Source organism: Argiope bruennichi, chromosome 2 (assembly GCF_947563725.1).
Source record: "Argiope bruennichi chromosome 2, qqArgBrue1.1, whole genome shotgun sequence".
Lineage (NCBI taxonomy): Eukaryota > Metazoa > Arthropoda > Arachnida > Araneae > Araneidae > Argiope > Argiope bruennichi.
The window spans coordinates 30,055,842-30,075,233 of record NC_079152.1 but is presented as its reverse complement, the minus strand read 5'-3'; the positions used below and the strand labels follow the sequence as shown (position 1 = coordinate 30,075,233).

Here is a 19,392-nt window from a genome sequence, read left to right as displayed (position 1 = left end):
CACAGTTCATCTGACAAATATTTCACAATTTTTTAATCAAGTAATATTATTAAATAAATTTTATCCTTTATATTTTTATCAAAGACATTATTACATTTCAAATGACATTCAAAAATGTATTTACTTCCTTTCAACAGCCACACAGTACTCCACACAAATAGGTACTTTTTCTTGATAATGATGTATCAACTGCTCAATTCTACCTCTCTCTGGACAAAGCTGTGTCATGATTAAATCAACATATGAACTTAGAATGTCTAAAATTTTAGTTGCAACCAAATCTTTTCTGTGTGATTTCTTGCCAATCAACCCTATAAGTAACAGCAGCAATATGAGAAAGTGTTTAAATCCTTTGTGCTTTTCTTACTTATTTAATATATTATTTTTACAGCAATTTTAATTTGAATTTTTAGAAAAACTCTATCTGGAAACATACCAGAGACTGCTTTGGCATTTTCATTATAAAATGACAAGGCTAGAGACAGTGCTTCAGGAAACATTTTCTGTTTGATTAGAAATTCTATTCTCTGAAATAGATAAAATAAAGTTGCTTTTAAGAATGCATAAAGCAAAATTAAATGTAGAAAACAAAGAATTGTTATCACAGAGAAAAGAATTAAATAGAGCTATAGCAAACGTAAGGTAATTAAAGGTAAACATACAACAAAAATAAAGCTAATATAAACAAAATAAAGTACTAATATAAGGAATTAAATCTCAAATTTAAAAAATTAATGTAAAGTCATACTTCATTCCATGTTCGCATGGTCATTACATGAATACTTTTTGTTCCAAGAAGCAATAATTGACTTCCAAATGCAGCCATTGAATAATAGCATGCTCTTTCACCAGCTGCAGCCTGAAAAGTAAAAGATTTATACAATTTCCATGAAAAAAAATTTAAAAAGTGCATCTATTTTTATATAAAAAGATAATATTCTGAAAGTTATTATATAAAAATATCACAAAATGAAGGTCACAATTTTTCTTAATCAGTATAAAAATTTATATAGTTTTAAAGCATTTTATACAACTAGTAAGGAGCCAGCAACCTACATATAAATGCTAGTTCAATATCTATAAAAGTAACAAAATAAAACACAACTTTATTTAGCATATTCAATCGAAAAGTTAAGTAAATGAATAAAAAAAAAATCAGTTGTCAAAATGAAGAAAAAAGAATTAATGATGCTATGGTAAACAATTCATACTTCCATAAAAAAGTATGCAATTAAATTACTGCATAGAAAATACTTCTATACTGTGCATTTTCGAAATAATTACCAATCATATATCTTGATAACATAAGATAATGTACTTATATGTAAATGAGATTTTGTCATGCAGCTAAAATGATGACTTTAGTGAAAATATAATTCAGTACGAAAAATGAAGTCATATTATGTCATTGTGTGTATAAACTTTATATAAAAAAATAACTATAAGCATAAGAAATATATTCAAACTTGCTTTTAAAAAATATTTTATAAATTATTTTTTAACTATTTTTAATTTACTTTTTTATAAATTATTTTTTAGGTATCTCCAGAGGAAACAAAACATTTTAATTTATTATTTGCACTAATAATGTATTTAAACACAGAATTTAAAATTAAATTGTCTTACCATAGCTTTGCTAACATTTCCTCCAGTAGCAAGACCTTTAAAATGAGTTGTACCATAGACTAACTGAACATCTGCTAAATCCAGAATCTGGTAATATAAATTAAATAATCAACTATTAATAAGTAAAAAAAGAGCCATCCAAGGATTTTAAGAAAGGAAACTATAATAATTTTTTTTAAAAAGTACTACAAATGCCTAAAATGAAATGAGCTGATAATCCCTTATAAAGCTTTACCTCTAATTCTTCATTTGACTTCACATCAATAACATGAAGATGTTCCAGTACATCAAGAGTTACTAGTGTTCTTGAATTTAACCACTACAATAAAAAAAAGCACAGATTTAAAAAAAATGAGATTTCAGGAAATCTACATCTTATATTCAGCATTAGATATGAAAATAAAAATGCAGAAATATTCTACAATTCTAATCATATGAGAGACAAAAACAAAAACAAAACTTACAGCAAAATTTTGAAACACATACTGAAGTTCAATTTTCTGCAAAGGAATGAAGTTAATCTTCTCAGCTGAAGCAAAATTGACCTATTCAAAAAGAAAAACATTTAAAAAATCCCAGTTTTATTAACAAATACTTTCTTGTCTTTTTAAATAATGACTTTATATAAAAATTATTTTTATTGATAAAATTCATTTTTTTTTCCATCAAATAGACAATTCTTAAAATGTTGTATTTTTATCTTACACTTTACTTAATTGTGACAAAAAAATTAAAAATATTTTATTTATTCTTAATTAAAGATTTAAAAGACTCAATTTCTTTGTTGTTGCTTCTGAAAATAGGATGATTTTTGGGAATTAAATGAGAGATAAAATTATCGGGTATCATTAAACTCGGGTATGCCACCATTCATTCACATATTTCTGGAAAAAGTTTGCATTATGCAATTATAGTAGTACATTTCATATCAATAAATTTTCTTAAATTTATAAATAACCAACAAAAATTAGATAAAAAAAAAACTTAGCCTTTTAAGAAATGCTTTCATTATTGAATACAATATCCCATCTTTCTTTAAATGTCACGCAACTTGGAGTTATAGTTTAATTAAATTAAAATTCCTCATTTTGCAGCTGCATATCATAATTTTTAAGTGAAGCAATATGGTAAGGATACTTTAACTAACACCCCTTCTCCAATTTTCTTCACAATACCCAATAAGAGATCATTTGATCTTGACAAGTAAAGTATATGAGGCCTGGCCAAACAGGAAAGCTTTGATGGAACCACCAGAAATTAAGATTCTACCATTAAGCCATTGTGACCCCATATGCCATTACAAAAATTAAAATAAATAAGCAAAAAAAAAAAAAAAAAGCAGCAAAATGATTTTTATTGTAATTTTATTTACATGATATTGGCATAAAATATTATTATAGGCCAATCACTAGATCTTGCAAATATTGATGGATATCTGTTGACATTTTACATTAACATGCAATTCTTATATTAATTTGGCATTTACTTAAAAAAAAGTATTTGCCTTATTTACTTTTAAAAGTAAAAGACAATTTTAAAAGTCTACTTTATAAGATTGTCAAGTTAGAATTATTGTCACTAATAAATATAACATTTATCACTTTTTACGAAATTTTTTGCTTAGAAATCTTTACAAATAGGAAATGATTTTCTAATTTGACATATATGAACAGCATTTGCATTATTATAATAGACATATATTAAATAACATTTATGCATAATAATAATAGTATATATTAACCCTCATCATGGCAAGATTGCTTTTTTGAAAAAAAGCAAAAAAAAAAAAAAAATGTATATAGGTAGCTTATTTTATATATATTTTTTTATATTTTATATATATTTTTTATATTTTATATATATTTTTTTATATTTTATATATATTTTTTATATTTTATATATATTTTTATTTTATAGTGGTAGTATATTTTTATAAAGTTGTATGTATGGTATAAAATACAAAATGAACATAAGGGTTAAAAATTGTACAAACCTGGAAAAAATATACTGTACTTTGTCGGCCAAATGCTAAAACTGGATCAATAATTCGAGTGGATGAAGAAACCTGAATAACTACAAACTGCCAGCTCAAAACTGGTAAGGTATCTGGATCTGCCTAAAAATATATAGGAAATAAATATTTTAGAAAAGAAAGAAAATAAATATTCAGATAAAACATAATAACTCCAATATTTACAATAACATAAGTAGTAAACATATTACTGAGCAGGAAACACTTATTTTGGACGAATAATCAGTAAAATTTTAATTATTTTCCTTCAATTGAATAAGTGAAGGAAAATATTTCTTATTAAATTATAAATAACAAAATATTAAAACTAAACTTACTCGCAAAGCATGTGTAAACCAAACTCGTAAAGATGGCCTCACAGTCACTGCTATAACCTTAAAAAACATTTAAATTTAATTAAAAGAAATATCATACAATGTAACATGTATTAATTTAAGTTTTATGTGAAAAGGATAGCTGTGAAAACACAATTAATGATTGCAGAAATTATTATTAAATTAATAATAAATCTGAAATTATGCATTAAATGAAAGTTTTTAAACAGAAAATTAGTAATAATAGCACCTTTTTTCTGAATTTAGTAGGGACAAAATAGTATTAAAGTGCATTTATGATATTCTGTTATAGCTAATGGCTTAAAAATTCTCCACAAAACAAATTATGCTAAAAGAAAAAGTGTAGAAATTAATCTTAGAAAAGTATTTCCTCTAATTAGAACTTCAAATATAACAATTAAATATTACTATTTTATCATAAAAATGCTTTTCAAAAAGAATGAAAAGTTTTAAAAATATATTAAATTTCATATGGTCAGATAGAGAAAAAACATAGAATAAAAAGTAAGAATGATTGAAATTATCAAAAAATTAAATAGGAAAATCATTTCTCTACCTTTGTAACAGTACCCAGGGCAACTAGACACACTTCTTGGCTGGGATGACTTCGAAAATGGGGAGTCATTCTCAGAGGCTCCAAAGCACAAACTTCACCTCGGCTGCAAATAAAAAATAAAATCACAATAAATAATCACAATAATAATCACAATAAATAAATCATCATCAAAATCGAAGAAGCTACAGTATGAAAAAAATAATGTACCAATTTTGTTACTACACTTTCTTATGGCAAAATTATGGTAATCTAAGCTTACCTTCCAGAAAAGATGCATCGTGTTTCACATGTTCTTGTTCCCATTACACGTCTAAATATAAAGAAGAATACATAAAATTATTTAGAATTGCAATAACATTATTATTGAAAATCTTATATTTTTTCAATCTTAAAAAATTACTGAGTAAATTTTACTTACTTGAAATTTAATTCAAAAACTGATCCCCCACTATCACTACACAAAGCTAAAGTAGGGTCATCTGAAAACTAAAATTAAAAAAAAATATTCTTTCACAAAATTAAATTTTTACTGAACTTAGCAATTGTACATTCTTAAAAATATTATGTGTAAATATGTGTGTATATGTGCATCAGTGTGCATATGTGCATCAGTGTGCACATAAAGCACACTTTGATTTATGATGATGAAGGAGTGGACTTCTTTAATAATTATTATTCTCCATGATTTTAAGGAAATAATCCAATTTCTATCTATAGACAAGATTTCTTTATTAAAGCCATGACAAACACAAAGTAGCATACCAAATAAAAAGGAAGACAGAAATAGAAAAGTTATTACCAAAGTTATTCTATGAAATTTTAATCATTGTGAGAAAATGAAAAAGTCCCAGTAACTCAGAAATGAAAATGAAGCCAGAGCTTGATAAATTAGAAAATAGTTATAAAATGTAGTTAATTAGAAATTTATATATATATACATATGTTGAATATATATATATATTATATATATATATATATATATATATATATATATATATATTGAACAAGAATTTTTCTCATGTTACATTTAAAAAGTAATCACTACAACACTCTTATCTCATCTACCTAATTAAAGAATTCAACACTTCTAAACTTTTCAAACAAAACATTATTTGAAATAATATTGTAATATGCCATTCGTTCATTGAATAAATTTCATTTAATTTGTTTCAATAAATATTGTAGCAATGGCAAGGAAAATTGATATTAAGCTTAATTAACTAAATATAAATTAATTCCATTATAAAAAAATAGTTGTGTATTAATAGTTGTAAAAAATAGTTGTGTAGTTGTGTATTGTTGTGTAAAAATAGTTGTAGGAAGGAATGGCAACGCATTAACTATATAACTAGTCAACAACAACTGGAACAACAAAAGTAACAGTTTAGGAAAATGCTAATTGGAAGTCATTATAAATTTGTAACACTTCCTTCAAGATAGCATGTTCATTGCAAGTTATATTTTTCTTTCAATAGTTGGTTCAAATGATTTAACTGGCATTAGAATTTAACTTAGTTTAAATTAACAATCTAAATATATCAATAATATTAAATACTTCCAAAAACATGATATGGGAACAGCCAGTCTTCATTAAACAAGTAATATTTTATATATATAGCATGCATGCAAAGTTATTAAGAGGCTATAATCTATGAATTGAGAATGAATTTATAGATAATGGAATTCATAAATAAATAAACAAATTATTTTCCCAACCCGCCACTAAAGTAATTAGTGTTAATAAGTTTACTTACCTTAATATGTAAAACTGCATTTTGCATTGGATGGGCATCAGAAATGACTCTTATTAGTTTACCTTTATGCAGATCCCACATGGTGATCTAAAAAAATTAATTAAAATTTTAAAAGTTTCAAGTGCATTAATATTTAACAAGAAATACTGTTAAAGTTGACAATACAAAGAGCAAAAATTTGATAGAACCTTACAACATTACAAAATAAAGAAAACATCAGAAATATTTCTTGCATTTATCTTTTTTACATGTCACATTTGGTAACCAGTTGGTTCGGCATAGATATTGATAATCGTTAATTTCTGTTAAATTGTTTAAATATAACTTCATATCCATGATATTGTGAAATTGCCAGACAATAAAACTGTATTACTTTACACATATGCTTCTGACATGTACATGATCTATTTAATAGAGAACAATCTCATGATATCATGGAATTAATAAAAATGTAAATGTGTGGTAGATCTACCATAAATTTGTGATATTGTGATTTTTTTTTATCCAACAAAAAAAACTAAACTGAAGTTAAACAAAATCCTTATTCTTCAAATTTCAATAATGGAGAAAAATCATGCAATTGAATTATTGATGAAACAATCAAAATAATTTCAGTGTTAGAGCAATAATGTAATCTGTAATTGGAAATTCGGGAAAAAAATATTTAAAGATATTACAAAATTTAGCAAAAATTTGCACAATCCCTAAATTGGTATAATGCAAAAGAAAATTTTTAAAGTTTTGAAATGATATAACATTTATTTTCACACAATAATAACTTCAGAGGTTATCTCAGAAAACTACAAATTTCAGCTTAACTTTTAATTAATTAAAACTTCAAAAAATTATTTTGAAGTGCACATTTCCATTCTCTTAAATATATATGTGCCAAATTTACTAACTATAGGCCAGTTGGTCTGATTTTTAGAAAATCAAAACACACTAGAAAATGCATGCATATACACACACTTTTATTATAAGCAGATATTATAGTTCATAGATAGCAGTCATATTTATAATTTTGATATAAAACGGAAATAAATTTTATCAGTTAAATGTGCTTTTAAATAATGAATATTAATAAAGTCAAACTATTATTGTCATCATTAGCATAAGATATTATATGATATCTCCAAAAGTTGTTCGACATTTTGAATGCTACCCAACATCGTGTAGAAATCGAAAAAATGTTCTTGGCTATTTGCGCTAATAAGGGTGTCACATTGTGCATCTTTATTCTTATAACATAGATCATATTTTATTATTTTTAATTGGAGGTGAGAAAAAAGAATTGAAATGATTCATTATTTAAAATGTTGCTAAATATAAGAATTAAATTAAATTTCATAAAATTTAAAGACCTAAAATGAGATTAAAAATGGTTCTCATAATAATATAATATATATCATCTAACTAAAATCATAAAAACAAATAAAAGTTCAACTTCTTAAACATTTATGTCTCCTACTTACAAGTTAAATAAAAGTAGGTTGCATAAAAAAAAAAAAAAAGAAAAAAGAAAAAAGAAATTATACTATGCAGCTTTGGGCAGTTGTAAAAGATAAGAAATCACTTAAATATTTATTATTTAAAAATTCTACTTGTATCATCTTAAAATCATTAATTAAAAAACATACTTAACTGCATCTACTTATGGTAATCATATTGAGAATTGTGACTATAATAATTTCAGTTTTAGTATGATATTTTATGAATGAAAACTAATGAATTTCTAAATAAACATGTATTAGTTTATTCATCTATCATAGGTTTTTTAACTTTCTTTTTGGGTAGTTATATAACAGAAAAACAGAATAAGGTCAATCATAACACATGACTTATACAAAAAAGAAACATAAAAACAATTTTTTCATGTTATTTTTTCTATCAGTCTATTCATATACAAAATTTCAATCATAAATTTAAAATTTAGCATAAACAGGTTAAATATAAGCACAACTAACTTCTCCTCTACTATATCCAGCAAGCAAACGACTGCAGTCAGTATTGAAAGCCAATGCAGAGACTGAACCATATTTTTCTCCATATTCTGTTGTTCCTAAGCACCATTTTAATACTTGCTGTGGATCTAAAAAAATAATTATATATAATTAATAAGGAAATACATACATGAATTCACCTCATCACCTTCAAATTAATAGACTTCATTTTTTTATTTAATTTGATTTTTGCTGCTATTTATGAGATATAAATAAAACAATACCAGTTCAATTCTAGAACAACAGTAGTACAATGCCATAGAGAAATTTACAAACTTTAAGTAATCTATTTTATTAATTTGACATGAAAACACACATACAATAGCATTAATAATTACTTTGTAACAAGGAAAAATATTTTACTTTTAGTTTTTTTAAACTATATGCCTTTGTTTTTATAAATAAGAAATATTTATATTATACAATTTCATTAGTCTTTTATTACTCTTAAATAAATGAAACATAATGAAAAACAAAAAATAATTACATATACATAGAAGAAATAAAAAAATTACAAACATTTTTACATACTATGCAATTTAGAGAGGGGAAAAAGGGCAAGAGAAATAAAATAATGGCATTAACAATAATGGTAATTAAATTTTAACTACGTTATAGTAAGATCTAATTCAAGGGGAATATATTCAATCATAATCTTACCAAAAATAAGTACTATTCCATGAAATGTTCCAACTGCTATGACTGATGAAACAGCCTGTAGGAAAGAAATGCATATATATATTCTCATAATTATGTCATAGTTAATTTTTCTCAAATTATATTTGTTCACAAATAAGCAAATGGTAGCTTTCTAATATAAGTAGATTTAGAATGCTGCCATATATAGACATTTAAGTGCATCAAATTAATATAATGATAAATTTACTCTATTAATAAATTTAAATTATTTCATATATATATGCAAAATGTTAGTTTCTCAGTTGAAGAGTCCAATTGGATTAATTCTAGGTCACTTATTTTTATGTCCATTTGGCAATTACTTTAATCAAAAATTTTCATGCTATTATATCCATCAAAATTACTTTCAAGATCGATCTATAACCTCAGTACAGTATAATATATGTCTTACTAACTATAAAAAAATTGACAAGGAACAAGCAATTCACGAGTAAATGAAATACCTTGTAGAGTTAAATTTGTTAATGTGACATATTTTTGGGCACAATGGGATATTATGAAGATGACCAATTATCTGCTAACACAAAAATACAGCCATGGAAAAAAAATGCATATGTATACATAAAACTCATTTACAAAGAAACAGAGAAATTTTAGAACTATAAATATTAATTCTTTTCAAAATTTAGTTTTAAAGAGCAAATAGATGTTTACCTCTACTACAACGAAACTTACACTTAAAAAAAAATATATGCTTTAGATAAAAAAATTAATTTTTTGTTTTGCTTTAATTTATTCAATTAAGTCATTTTTGGAAAACAGGTAACATTAAAATTTGTTATTAATATTCTCAACATAAGAATGGAATAAGCAAGCAAGAATAAATTTTAAATTCAAAAACTGAGAAAATATATTATTAAAATATAAAGAAAAGAGAAGATAAATTAAAATTATGCTACTGCATGTTAAATTTTTCAATGTTATTTAATACAAGGATTAATACATTTCACACCAAAATTGCTTCAGCCAACATTTCAGAGTGAGAAAAAAAAAGCGTAAGGTTTTTTTCTTCTTTTTTTTTTAAAGAATTATTTTCCAATACTAATTATCATAATGTTATAAAACATGTATAATATAATAAAACTGAGGTGAATCAAAAAGGCATAAAACACTGATTGAAAAATTGATTTGTTTGTATATCAGATAAATAGGTAATCAATAAAAAAAATATTTACAAAACAATATTCTTGTCAGAAAAAAATTTCATAAAGAACAATTCCAATATTTATAGAAAAATCACTAAAACTTTTGTTTCATATGGAATAAATTTTATATACTTTAAAAAGAAAAAAATACATGAGTTTTTAATGTTACATATCAAGTTTTAATTACAAACTGTGAGTTACTTAATATTTAAAATTACTTTTAAATACCTTATGTCATTTAAAAATTAAAGGGGTTGCTTAATAAAGCAATTACATTTCATTATAAAAAAGCAAAAAATTAATCAGAATTTTTGAAAAAGTATCAGTTAATCTATACTTTTCATTAGATTCAGAACATTAATTGTCAAGCATGACTGTTAAGAATAAAAGGTTACTTTTTGATAAGCATGCTAGACACGAAATTGTGTATAAAGAAATTATAGCAGCCTTATACACACAAACTTTACAAAAATGATATATTTTGCCATATGTAGTTGGAAAACATTTGATGTATATTTTGGATGAAAGATATATACTGAACTCAAGGAGAAGTACACAAATTTTATAATTATTATATGCTTATTAAATAGCATTTCATTATTACTTTATTTTAAATTAAAAACATTCATAAAAGTAAACAAAATAAAGTTTAATAAAATTTTAACTATTTTGTATGAAATCAAAAGAGTATTAGTATACACATTTAGTCAATAATTTAGTTAACTAAAAAATTCTTACCATAGAAGTTGGCTTTCCAGCATTAACTCGCTCTGCTGCTGATTGAAGTTGAGCTGAAACACCACGAAGAGTAACATGTCTTAAAATTGAGCCATGTTTTTTAAAAAGCGGGCTTTTCTTTTCTTTTTGAATTGAGTGTCTAAAGAGAAAAAAATTAATAAACACAAGAATAATAACTTTCAGTACATGTAATGGATGCATTTCAGTTAAGAGTTCTAGAAAATATATAACCATAAACAGATATATAACAAATGTAATTAATATCTTCATAATATGTATTCATGATATTTAATATAGTTAGTATCACAACAAATCTTTCTAAATTCTTGTTTAACCTGCACTAGTCTGCAGGATAATGTTATGATTTGCTAGTCTGAAAGCAATGGAGGGGGGGGGGGAGTATCAGCCCTCAGAGAGAGGCATTGACTGCATTAATTATATTGATATAATCATATGAATAATAAAATCATGCTTGTTTTATTTTATATGCTCTTAACTATTTTTTTTATTTGCATTAGAAAGAAATGGTTATTTTATTTCTTAAACTTAGTTTACGACTAAAATCATAACCCATTCCTCTAAAATAAATACAGCTATTATACACAGCTTCAAAAATAAATAAGTTTAATAGGAAATTTTTTAAATTCATAAGAGAAACATACTGCGTTAATTCTAAATATAGAAATTAAAAAAAGACAAATAGAAATTGACAAAATTTTGAATTGGAACAATAAAAACTAATATATAATATAAACAATATAAAATTTTGATTTGGAACAGTACAAAATAGCAATATAGTTCAAACTTCTAAACTGAACAACACAGAATCTTGATACTATTGACTAATTAATATATTCTTAAGATTTCCATATTGAACAAATTTGGTAGAGAAGGGGAAAGTAGATGTATTTTGCCTTTTTAAGAAACATAGTTCTCAGCACTTCTGTACAAAAAAGTTATACAATTAATTATACAATTTCTACAGATTAAATCATTATTACTTGCATAATTTCATGCTTAGTGAAACCTTTTCTATGAATATTAATTTATGATGCAGAAGTAACATATTTTATGCTAAGATATTAAACTTTTAACTTGTTTTAAATATTAAGTAAACTTATAATTATATCTCATTGATTCATTATATCTTTCTATTCATAAATCATAATTAAAGGACAATGTAGCATTCAAATAAAAAACTTACAATGAAAAAAATAGATATTCTTTATTTTAAACTATTAAACAAGTTTATTGCTAACGCAACTGTTTTTTTGCATGTGTCATTACTCAAAAAATTTCTGATAGATATTCAAAATGCTTTCTATTAAGTAGGGAAGAGTTGGGAGGAATGTGATAATGGGAGAAATGGACCAGCTGCATTTATGTCTAATAAAGGATAAGAATTTATTTCTAATTTTTTCAATTAGAAAGAACAACTTTAGCACCTTACTTGATCCAAATTGTTACACCAGTTATAATATTATTTATATTTAAAACAGAAAATATGATTTTCATGCCTAAGAAGCAAATACAAATTCTTATTTTTTCAATAATAAACTCAAAGATATAGTGTTTACAAGCTAAAGTCAAGTTTTAATGTAACATGCTTTATGTAATATGCATTTTAACAGAAAGTTCTGCAATGGAAGGAATAGGACAACATCAGTTAAGGAGGAATGGAGCATGTTTGATTCTAAATAGCAAAACATGCTAATGATTAAAGTTTTCAATTTTTCTTAAAGTTGTTTACTAAAATTAGCTGTTGGTGTATTACAATTCAATAGCAAGTTGATGGCTTTAAATTTATTAAAACATATAAAATGGTATACTTTATAAATAGTTTATAAAGTATATATATATAGTTTATAACTATAATATATATAGTTTAAATAATATAAAGCATTAATGTGCAACACTAAAAAAAGCTAGGCTTCCATTAATCAAAAAAAAAAAAAAAAAAAAAGCATAAAATAAAATTCTACTCTTTTTCAAAAATATTCCCCATGTCTCTAAACATGTTTTGTTATTCTTTATTTAGGTGAATAATTATATAATATAAGGTATGCATTCATACTGTAGATCATTCTGTATAATTACATATAGAAATTATTTTATACTTAAAATCATGTTTACCACTTAATTTGGATCAAGGGAAATTGTGCTGTGAATATAATATTTTAATAAGCAATTTAGTAAAAATTAAGTACTGAAAAAAATGGAGCTAATTTATGAAAGATATTTATTAAAAATTTTAACTTTCTAAATAAAAAAAAATTAATAATTTTATCTTTTTTATATACAAATGCCATGAATATGGAAGAAAAAGCATGAAGAAACAGAAAAATACATTAAATAATAATATACTACAATCAGTGGAAACGTTTGTAGAAGAAAATAAAACTTTCAAGATATGGCAGCACAAACGAAGATTTCAAAATTAGCTCTTATTTGACTTGCTCAAAACCATATATCATTGAATGAAAAAGATATCAAAATATATTATTTATTAATTTTAATTTTCTCAAACCTTGTTATATTCCTATCTCATATGCGTTCCCATACGTCCCTCATATAAGGAAGATACGAGATAAAGAAATGTTAAATGCAAATAAAAACTAGTATTTTTAAAAAATAAATTAATTGTTTTAGATTTTTATAAACAGATCTCTTTGCAAGTCTAAATTAAAGAAGTAATTTTTTTTAATTTTCTTTTTAAATCTGTCCCACTTTCTCTCTATATGTCAAATTTATAAACATTAAAAAAAAAAAGATTATTACTGGTTGCAGGGATTCTTCAATAAGATACAAATGTTCTCTGTTAAAATTTTATTATTTTAGCTTGTTAGAACTATATATTTTTTCCCTTTAATTAATAATTAAAAATTCATATCACAATTATATTTAAACCATAAAAATTAAAGTGAATCTATTCAAAAGTTGGGCGAGACAAATTTAAAAGAACTTATGTAAATGGTGGTACAACTCTAAACAAATTGCTCAAAATAGGCATCATTCCCAATCACTGATGTGAAAAAGGCCATATTTATACATTCAGGCATAGGAAAAACAATTTGAAGAAAGAGATATTGGTTACACTAAACATTATTAAAAATAATAAACATATTTTTACTTCCGTTCTCGTCGTGTATGAGATTCAATGCTGTCAATGGAAGTTGTTTCACATGTCTCTTGAAAATAGCCAAGAGTGCTGGAAAGCTCTTCATCACTTAAAGAAACATCATCAGTCTGAAATAAAAATACACATTTGAATTATAAATATATTCCTGAATATATCAGTTTTTAAAACAAATTTTCACTAAATGTTTTCTTTCATTTAAAAACAAATCATACAAATAATTTCATTTTTTTCTGAAAATACTTTGGCATATAGATCATAATGACTAAAGATAAAACCAACTAAAAGTGTCAGAAAATTCGCAGTAATTTATTAGATAGAGTTTGTATCCACAAATCACAGCAATAATTATAATTATAAATTATTTTTCAGATTTAAAATAGTTACAGTACATATTAAAATACACAGGATGGAAAATGATGAAGCAATTTAACAAACTATAGCATCATCCTGCGATGACACATCATTTTTTAAAATTTAAAACACCTTTATTTAACAAGTTATGAAATTCTAATGAAAGAAATATTTAAAGTCAAAGAGAATAAGAGACAATTTTATTTATTTATTTATTTTTTTTGCTTCACATTTATATAACTATAATGTCGTAAATTAATAATTAATGAAATTTTATTTCAAATTTTTCTTGATTTCCAATATTTACCTGAACAGTAGCCTAATATAGAAAATTAACATCAACATTAGAAAAATAATTATGTTTTAAATTAACTTTAATAAAACTATGGAATAAAGTATATTTTTTAATATAATTTAATAACAAAAACTTTAATCAATATTTTAATTTTTATAAAACTTTAACAAGCTGAATAAATAAAAAAAAAGATAATTTTTTAATTCAATCACTCAGAATATAAAAGAAGAATATATTTCTACTGCACATTAAATTCGTCATTTAATGAATGAAGAATAAATTTTAACACATAAATATATTTAATAAGATTAAAAGTAACATTGTCAAGAGGTTTATTTAAGAGAATCAACCAATTTGCCTAAAAAATTATTTAAATATTTTTATAAGAACATCATTAAAATAATACAATTTATTTCAATATCAAATTATAACTGAACATTCAGATTATCTCCTCCGCTAACTGAACTAATAAAATGGAATAATCGGAATAATGTTGACTTACTTCATTTAATATGCTTTCAAGCGTTGGTGGAGTATCAATAACAGGCAAATTAAATTCTTTGTCATCTAACTAAAATTGAAAAAATACAGTTTGGTATCAAATAAAGTTCTCAAATTTTGGAAATTATTTAATTAAATTTCATTAATTGATGATAAGACAAAAATATCTTAGAACAGAACACAAATTTTAAAAACCTATAAGCTACTTACTTCTTCAATATCAAAATTTAAATCCCCTAAAGTAGACGGCGATATTTCTCGTCTGCTAATAGTAGGAGTGTTAAAATCTTCAGCCATCTCAAACCAAAACCACTCGGAGAGAATCGAAAATATAAACACAGCCCTCCAGGCTGTAATGATGCCAGTTTTTGAAAAAAAATTCTGTTAAATTTGAAGAAAGATGAAGAATAATCTGAGAACTAATGAATACTAATATGAAAGTGACAGATATCATTAATTTGGTAGAAATGGGCTCAAATTTGCTCCAAAATATCTATGATAACCAAACATTATGAAACATAAATATATAAACAAAATGTTTTGGAAACATTTGTAATTTGCAAACAATTTTGAAATTTCTCCTCTTTGTTTTCATAAAAAATATACAAATTGACAGAAATGCTCTTTGGTGTTAAGTTTTTATTGATTCCGTTTCCAGCTTATCTCCCAATGGAAAAATCGCGATGTTTTACATTCTGGACTTTTTAACTAATCACTATGTCAAGATAAGAAAATTGGCGACAATTATCATATTACCAAAATAAATGGCAACAGCTGTATCTTATGTTTTTGGTTTAGTTATTTTTGTAATGATTTGATTAGTTGATCCATGTCAACATGGCACATGAAAGTGATTTATTGTTGACGTTAACCTTTTTTTAGATATAATGAAATTAAGCCCTTCAATTTATTTGATGAAATTGTAAATATGTACTTTCCGACAGGTTGGCCAAAATATCTTGAGCCCCGAAACTCACTTAGTTTACCCATTTCAGTTTTTTGTAATAGAGATCGATCTCTATTTGGTGTCTTGACTGATGACAGTATTAGTATTTGGTTTATAAGGGTATGTAAATAATAATCTGTAAATTCTTCCAATGTATCCTAGCAAATTTTAAATACATTTCGTTTAATGAAAATTTGCAAGTTGTGGGCAAAGTTAACTGCCAGTTTATAATCGTTGCTTCTGTAAAAGTTTCTTTACTGAAAGAAAAATTTGCAACTATAATTTACGCACAATATTATATAGAATTAATAAAAGTATTATCTACTGATTATGTTGATTTGCAATTTAATTACATCGCATTTTAGCTGCAGTCCAATTATTGGTTATTTTTTTGTAAAAGTTGACATATAAATTTTTAAAGTGTTCAACTTTTAATGTGCAATTATATAAGATTGCAGTAAAACGCTGAATCCACAATCTATTTCACTGTGTAATTTTGTGGCGCTTTTAATGAATTGTATCTATTTTGAAACTGAACTATTTTGAACACTTTAATGCACAACTATAAAAAGTGTTATAAAAAGAAAATAACTTTTTTACACGAAAAGAATCAGTTTTATTTTAAAAATATCTGTATTAATTAAAACAACTCCAAATAATGCTAGTGCTTTAAAAAAAGTTAAATTGCAAGTTTTTATTGTAATCCATAAATACAAATATTTAACATAGTCTGGATTTGCTGACAGTTTTTTTCAAGTAGACTTCTTAAAATTTTTTCATTTCTTTTTATTGAGCTGTTTATTGAAACAAAGAAAATGGAATTCTGCAAGTAGATTAATGAAAAACACATTTTTCTGATAGTCAATAAATGAACAATTAAAAAAACTAATTGAAAAATTTCTTTTCTTTTTATTTTCCTTTTCAAGGAATTATCTTCCCCCTGCCTTTTCTTTGATCTGTTTATCTGATAATTCAGATTATAACCACTAAAATAAAATGTACAGTAATTTTTGAGCTGAAAATTTTGCCTACCGACTTCAGATTTATCTGAAAGCTTGTTCTGAATCGAGCTTATAGCTTATTCATCTGAGAATGGACTGTAAATTCTTATATATGCTTGATTATATACTTAAAAAAACAAAACAAAAGATTAATATGATTCTTTCATGTTTCTTGCAGGTATTCTTGTTTTCTTTTCTTTATATATATATATTATACCACCACTATATTGGAAATATATAATCTGTTATATTATTAAAAGTTTTTACTGTTTCTGATGAAACTGTCTATAATTTTTACGTACATTTATTAATCTGTTGTGTACTTTATATTTTTAAAATTTTTAATGAGGTTCTGTTTGTTTTAATGATTACTTTGCAACTTCATCTTCAGTGTGATTCTAATAAACTGAAACTCCTCTGATTTTATTTGATTAGTATCAGATTTAGATTCATGTAGCTTAATTTTTTTTTATTATAAATTCTATTGTTTATATTATATAGATGCCTTTTGTCTGTTTTAGCCCTGTGTTGAAGTTACATGCTTTAAGAGGAGTAAAGAGTCCATTGATGCATTTGGCACAAATCAATTAGCAGAATGGAAACCAGATTCTTTAATGATTGTTATTACTGTAAGTAGTTCTTTTCTTTCTCTTTATGAGAGGAGATTCTTGTATTAAATAGCTATATTTTAACTTTGTAAATGCATTAAATGTAATAATTTGCATAGGATTTTTTAAAGGTAATAATTCTTAAAAATATTATTCTATGGAATGAAGGGTGGCAAATCATTTGATACATAAAAAATGCTTTGAATGCTTTTTTTTTTACATGTGTGTGTGTGTAACTCTTTTTGAAAGTACTTAACTTATTTTGTTTTATATATCATATTTAGTGAAAGTAGTAAATGAAATAATATTTCACACACACACAAAAAAAACATTTTATTACATAAATAGAATAATTAGTAGAGTGGCTTTAAAATAGTGTTTAATGTGTTCCAAGTAGATTGAAATCACAATCAAATTGCAGAAAAAAAATTAAGGATACATAGATTTTTGTCTTTTGCTCTTTCTTTCTTTCTTTTCTTTTCTTTTTTTTTTTTTTTTTTTTTGATAATTTATTTATTTTTGTTTAAAATATTTAAATGTTTTGAACACTTTGCTCAATGCAATTTTATTTAAATTTTTTAAATTCACAAAGCTATTTTGACTTTATCCTTATTCATATATGATTTAATTATGAATATGCTAAATATTTTCAGGGGAGAAGTTTAAATTAGTTCCATGAAAAATACTGAAATCTAGTGTTTTTTTTTTTTTTTTTTTCTTTCTGTATAAATGTGTTTTTTTTTTCTTCATATATTATATGTCACAAATAAATTTATGATCAAAGTTATAAATTATTTTCATTTATTCTTTTTATTAAAAAATATAATTATCAGTACAATTGTGTATGTGTCTGTCTATAAGTATGCAGAAAAAAAAAACATTTTAAAAATAGTATTATTAAAATATTTGTTAATTTACATAATTTAAGATGTTTATAACCTAAAAAGTATTATATTTTTAAAAAATCAATTAAATTAAAGATGGAAGACAAGGAATTATTCAGTGCCCTTCCTTCATTCTTATTAATATTCCTTTTCTCCATTTGATTTCATTTTTTTAATATTTGTTGAGTGAATTAATATTTGTATCTATTTAAATACTAATGTTGACATATTTTTAAAAATTTTTGTAGACAAGCCTGAATCATTTGTTGTTTTTTCAAGTAGAAATTGATGATTCTATAAAATGTCTATATGAGCAGTTAGATAGCAAGTAAGTATTTTTCAGGGATATTTTTTTTCTATAGTATCTTTAATAATAAAATGTTGTATTTAAAATCTTTAAGTTCTCCTTGAAAAAAAAAAAAAAAGCTAATGACATAGATATTAATTGCATTTGTTGTTGAATCTTTTCATTAAATCAAGATTCTGTGTTTAATATATTTACATATTTTTTGAGGAAATGATTCTAAATGGAATTATGTTTTTCCAGCATGTGTTTGGAAAATTATTTGTAGAAATTTTGCCATTCATAATTATTACATAACAAGAGTAAGTATTTTATTTTTTTCCACCAGCGGTTTTCATGTTTGTCTACACAAAACCTTAGGTCTTCATATCTTTTGACTTGAAGAAAGGTGCTGAATATATTGTTGTGTTATGCAAATAATATTTTTGACCCTAACTTTCTTTTCTACCTAATGCAAATTATCCATGATTACACTGAT

At 24.2% G+C, this 19,392-nt stretch overlaps 2 protein-coding genes across 3 annotated transcripts in view; one reads left to right on the top strand and one right to left on the bottom strand.

The window, feature by feature from the left end:
* Window positions 1-15,507, bottom strand: part of LOC129960432 (vacuolar protein sorting-associated protein 8 homolog) — a 39,637-nt gene extending 24,130 nt beyond the window's left edge. The window contains exons 1-18 of the mRNA XM_056073861.1: window positions 15,382-15,507; window positions 15,173-15,241; window positions 14,016-14,131; window positions 10,886-11,024; window positions 8,964-9,018; window positions 8,268-8,392; window positions 6,304-6,390; window positions 4,968-5,035; window positions 4,809-4,859; window positions 4,550-4,652; window positions 3,976-4,032; window positions 3,620-3,742; window positions 2,091-2,171; window positions 1,862-1,945; window positions 1,627-1,713; window positions 749-859; window positions 437-527; window positions 125-311 (exon numbers count right to left, since the gene is read on the bottom strand). Of these exons, the coding sequence (XP_055929836.1) occupies window positions 125-311; window positions 437-527; window positions 749-859; window positions 1,627-1,713; window positions 1,862-1,945; window positions 2,091-2,171; window positions 3,620-3,742; window positions 3,976-4,032; window positions 4,550-4,652; window positions 4,809-4,859; window positions 4,968-5,035; window positions 6,304-6,390; window positions 8,268-8,392; window positions 8,964-9,018; window positions 10,886-11,024; window positions 14,016-14,131; window positions 15,173-15,241; window positions 15,382-15,468 (1,721 nt within the window). The 5' untranslated portion in view covers window positions 15,469-15,507. The remainder of the gene's footprint in view (window positions 1-124; window positions 312-436; window positions 528-748; window positions 860-1,626; window positions 1,714-1,861; window positions 1,946-2,090; window positions 2,172-3,619; window positions 3,743-3,975; window positions 4,033-4,549; window positions 4,653-4,808; window positions 4,860-4,967; window positions 5,036-6,303; window positions 6,391-8,267; window positions 8,393-8,963; window positions 9,019-10,885; window positions 11,025-14,015; window positions 14,132-15,172; window positions 15,242-15,381) is intronic.
* A 478-nt stretch (window positions 15,508-15,985) lies between these two features.
* The window catches only part of LOC129991643 (guanine nucleotide exchange factor subunit RIC1-like), a 38,912-nt gene continuing 35,505 nt past the window's right edge, over window positions 15,986-19,392 (top strand). For both annotated transcript variants that reach the window (XM_056098248.1, XM_056098247.1), the window contains exons 1-3: window positions 15,986-16,237; window positions 17,640-17,747; window positions 18,859-18,938. In XM_056098248.1, the coding sequence (XP_055954223.1) occupies window positions 16,100-16,237; window positions 17,640-17,747; window positions 18,859-18,938 (326 nt within the window). In that variant the 5' untranslated portion in view covers window positions 15,986-16,099. The remainder of the gene's footprint in view (window positions 16,238-17,639; window positions 17,748-18,858; window positions 18,939-19,392) is intronic.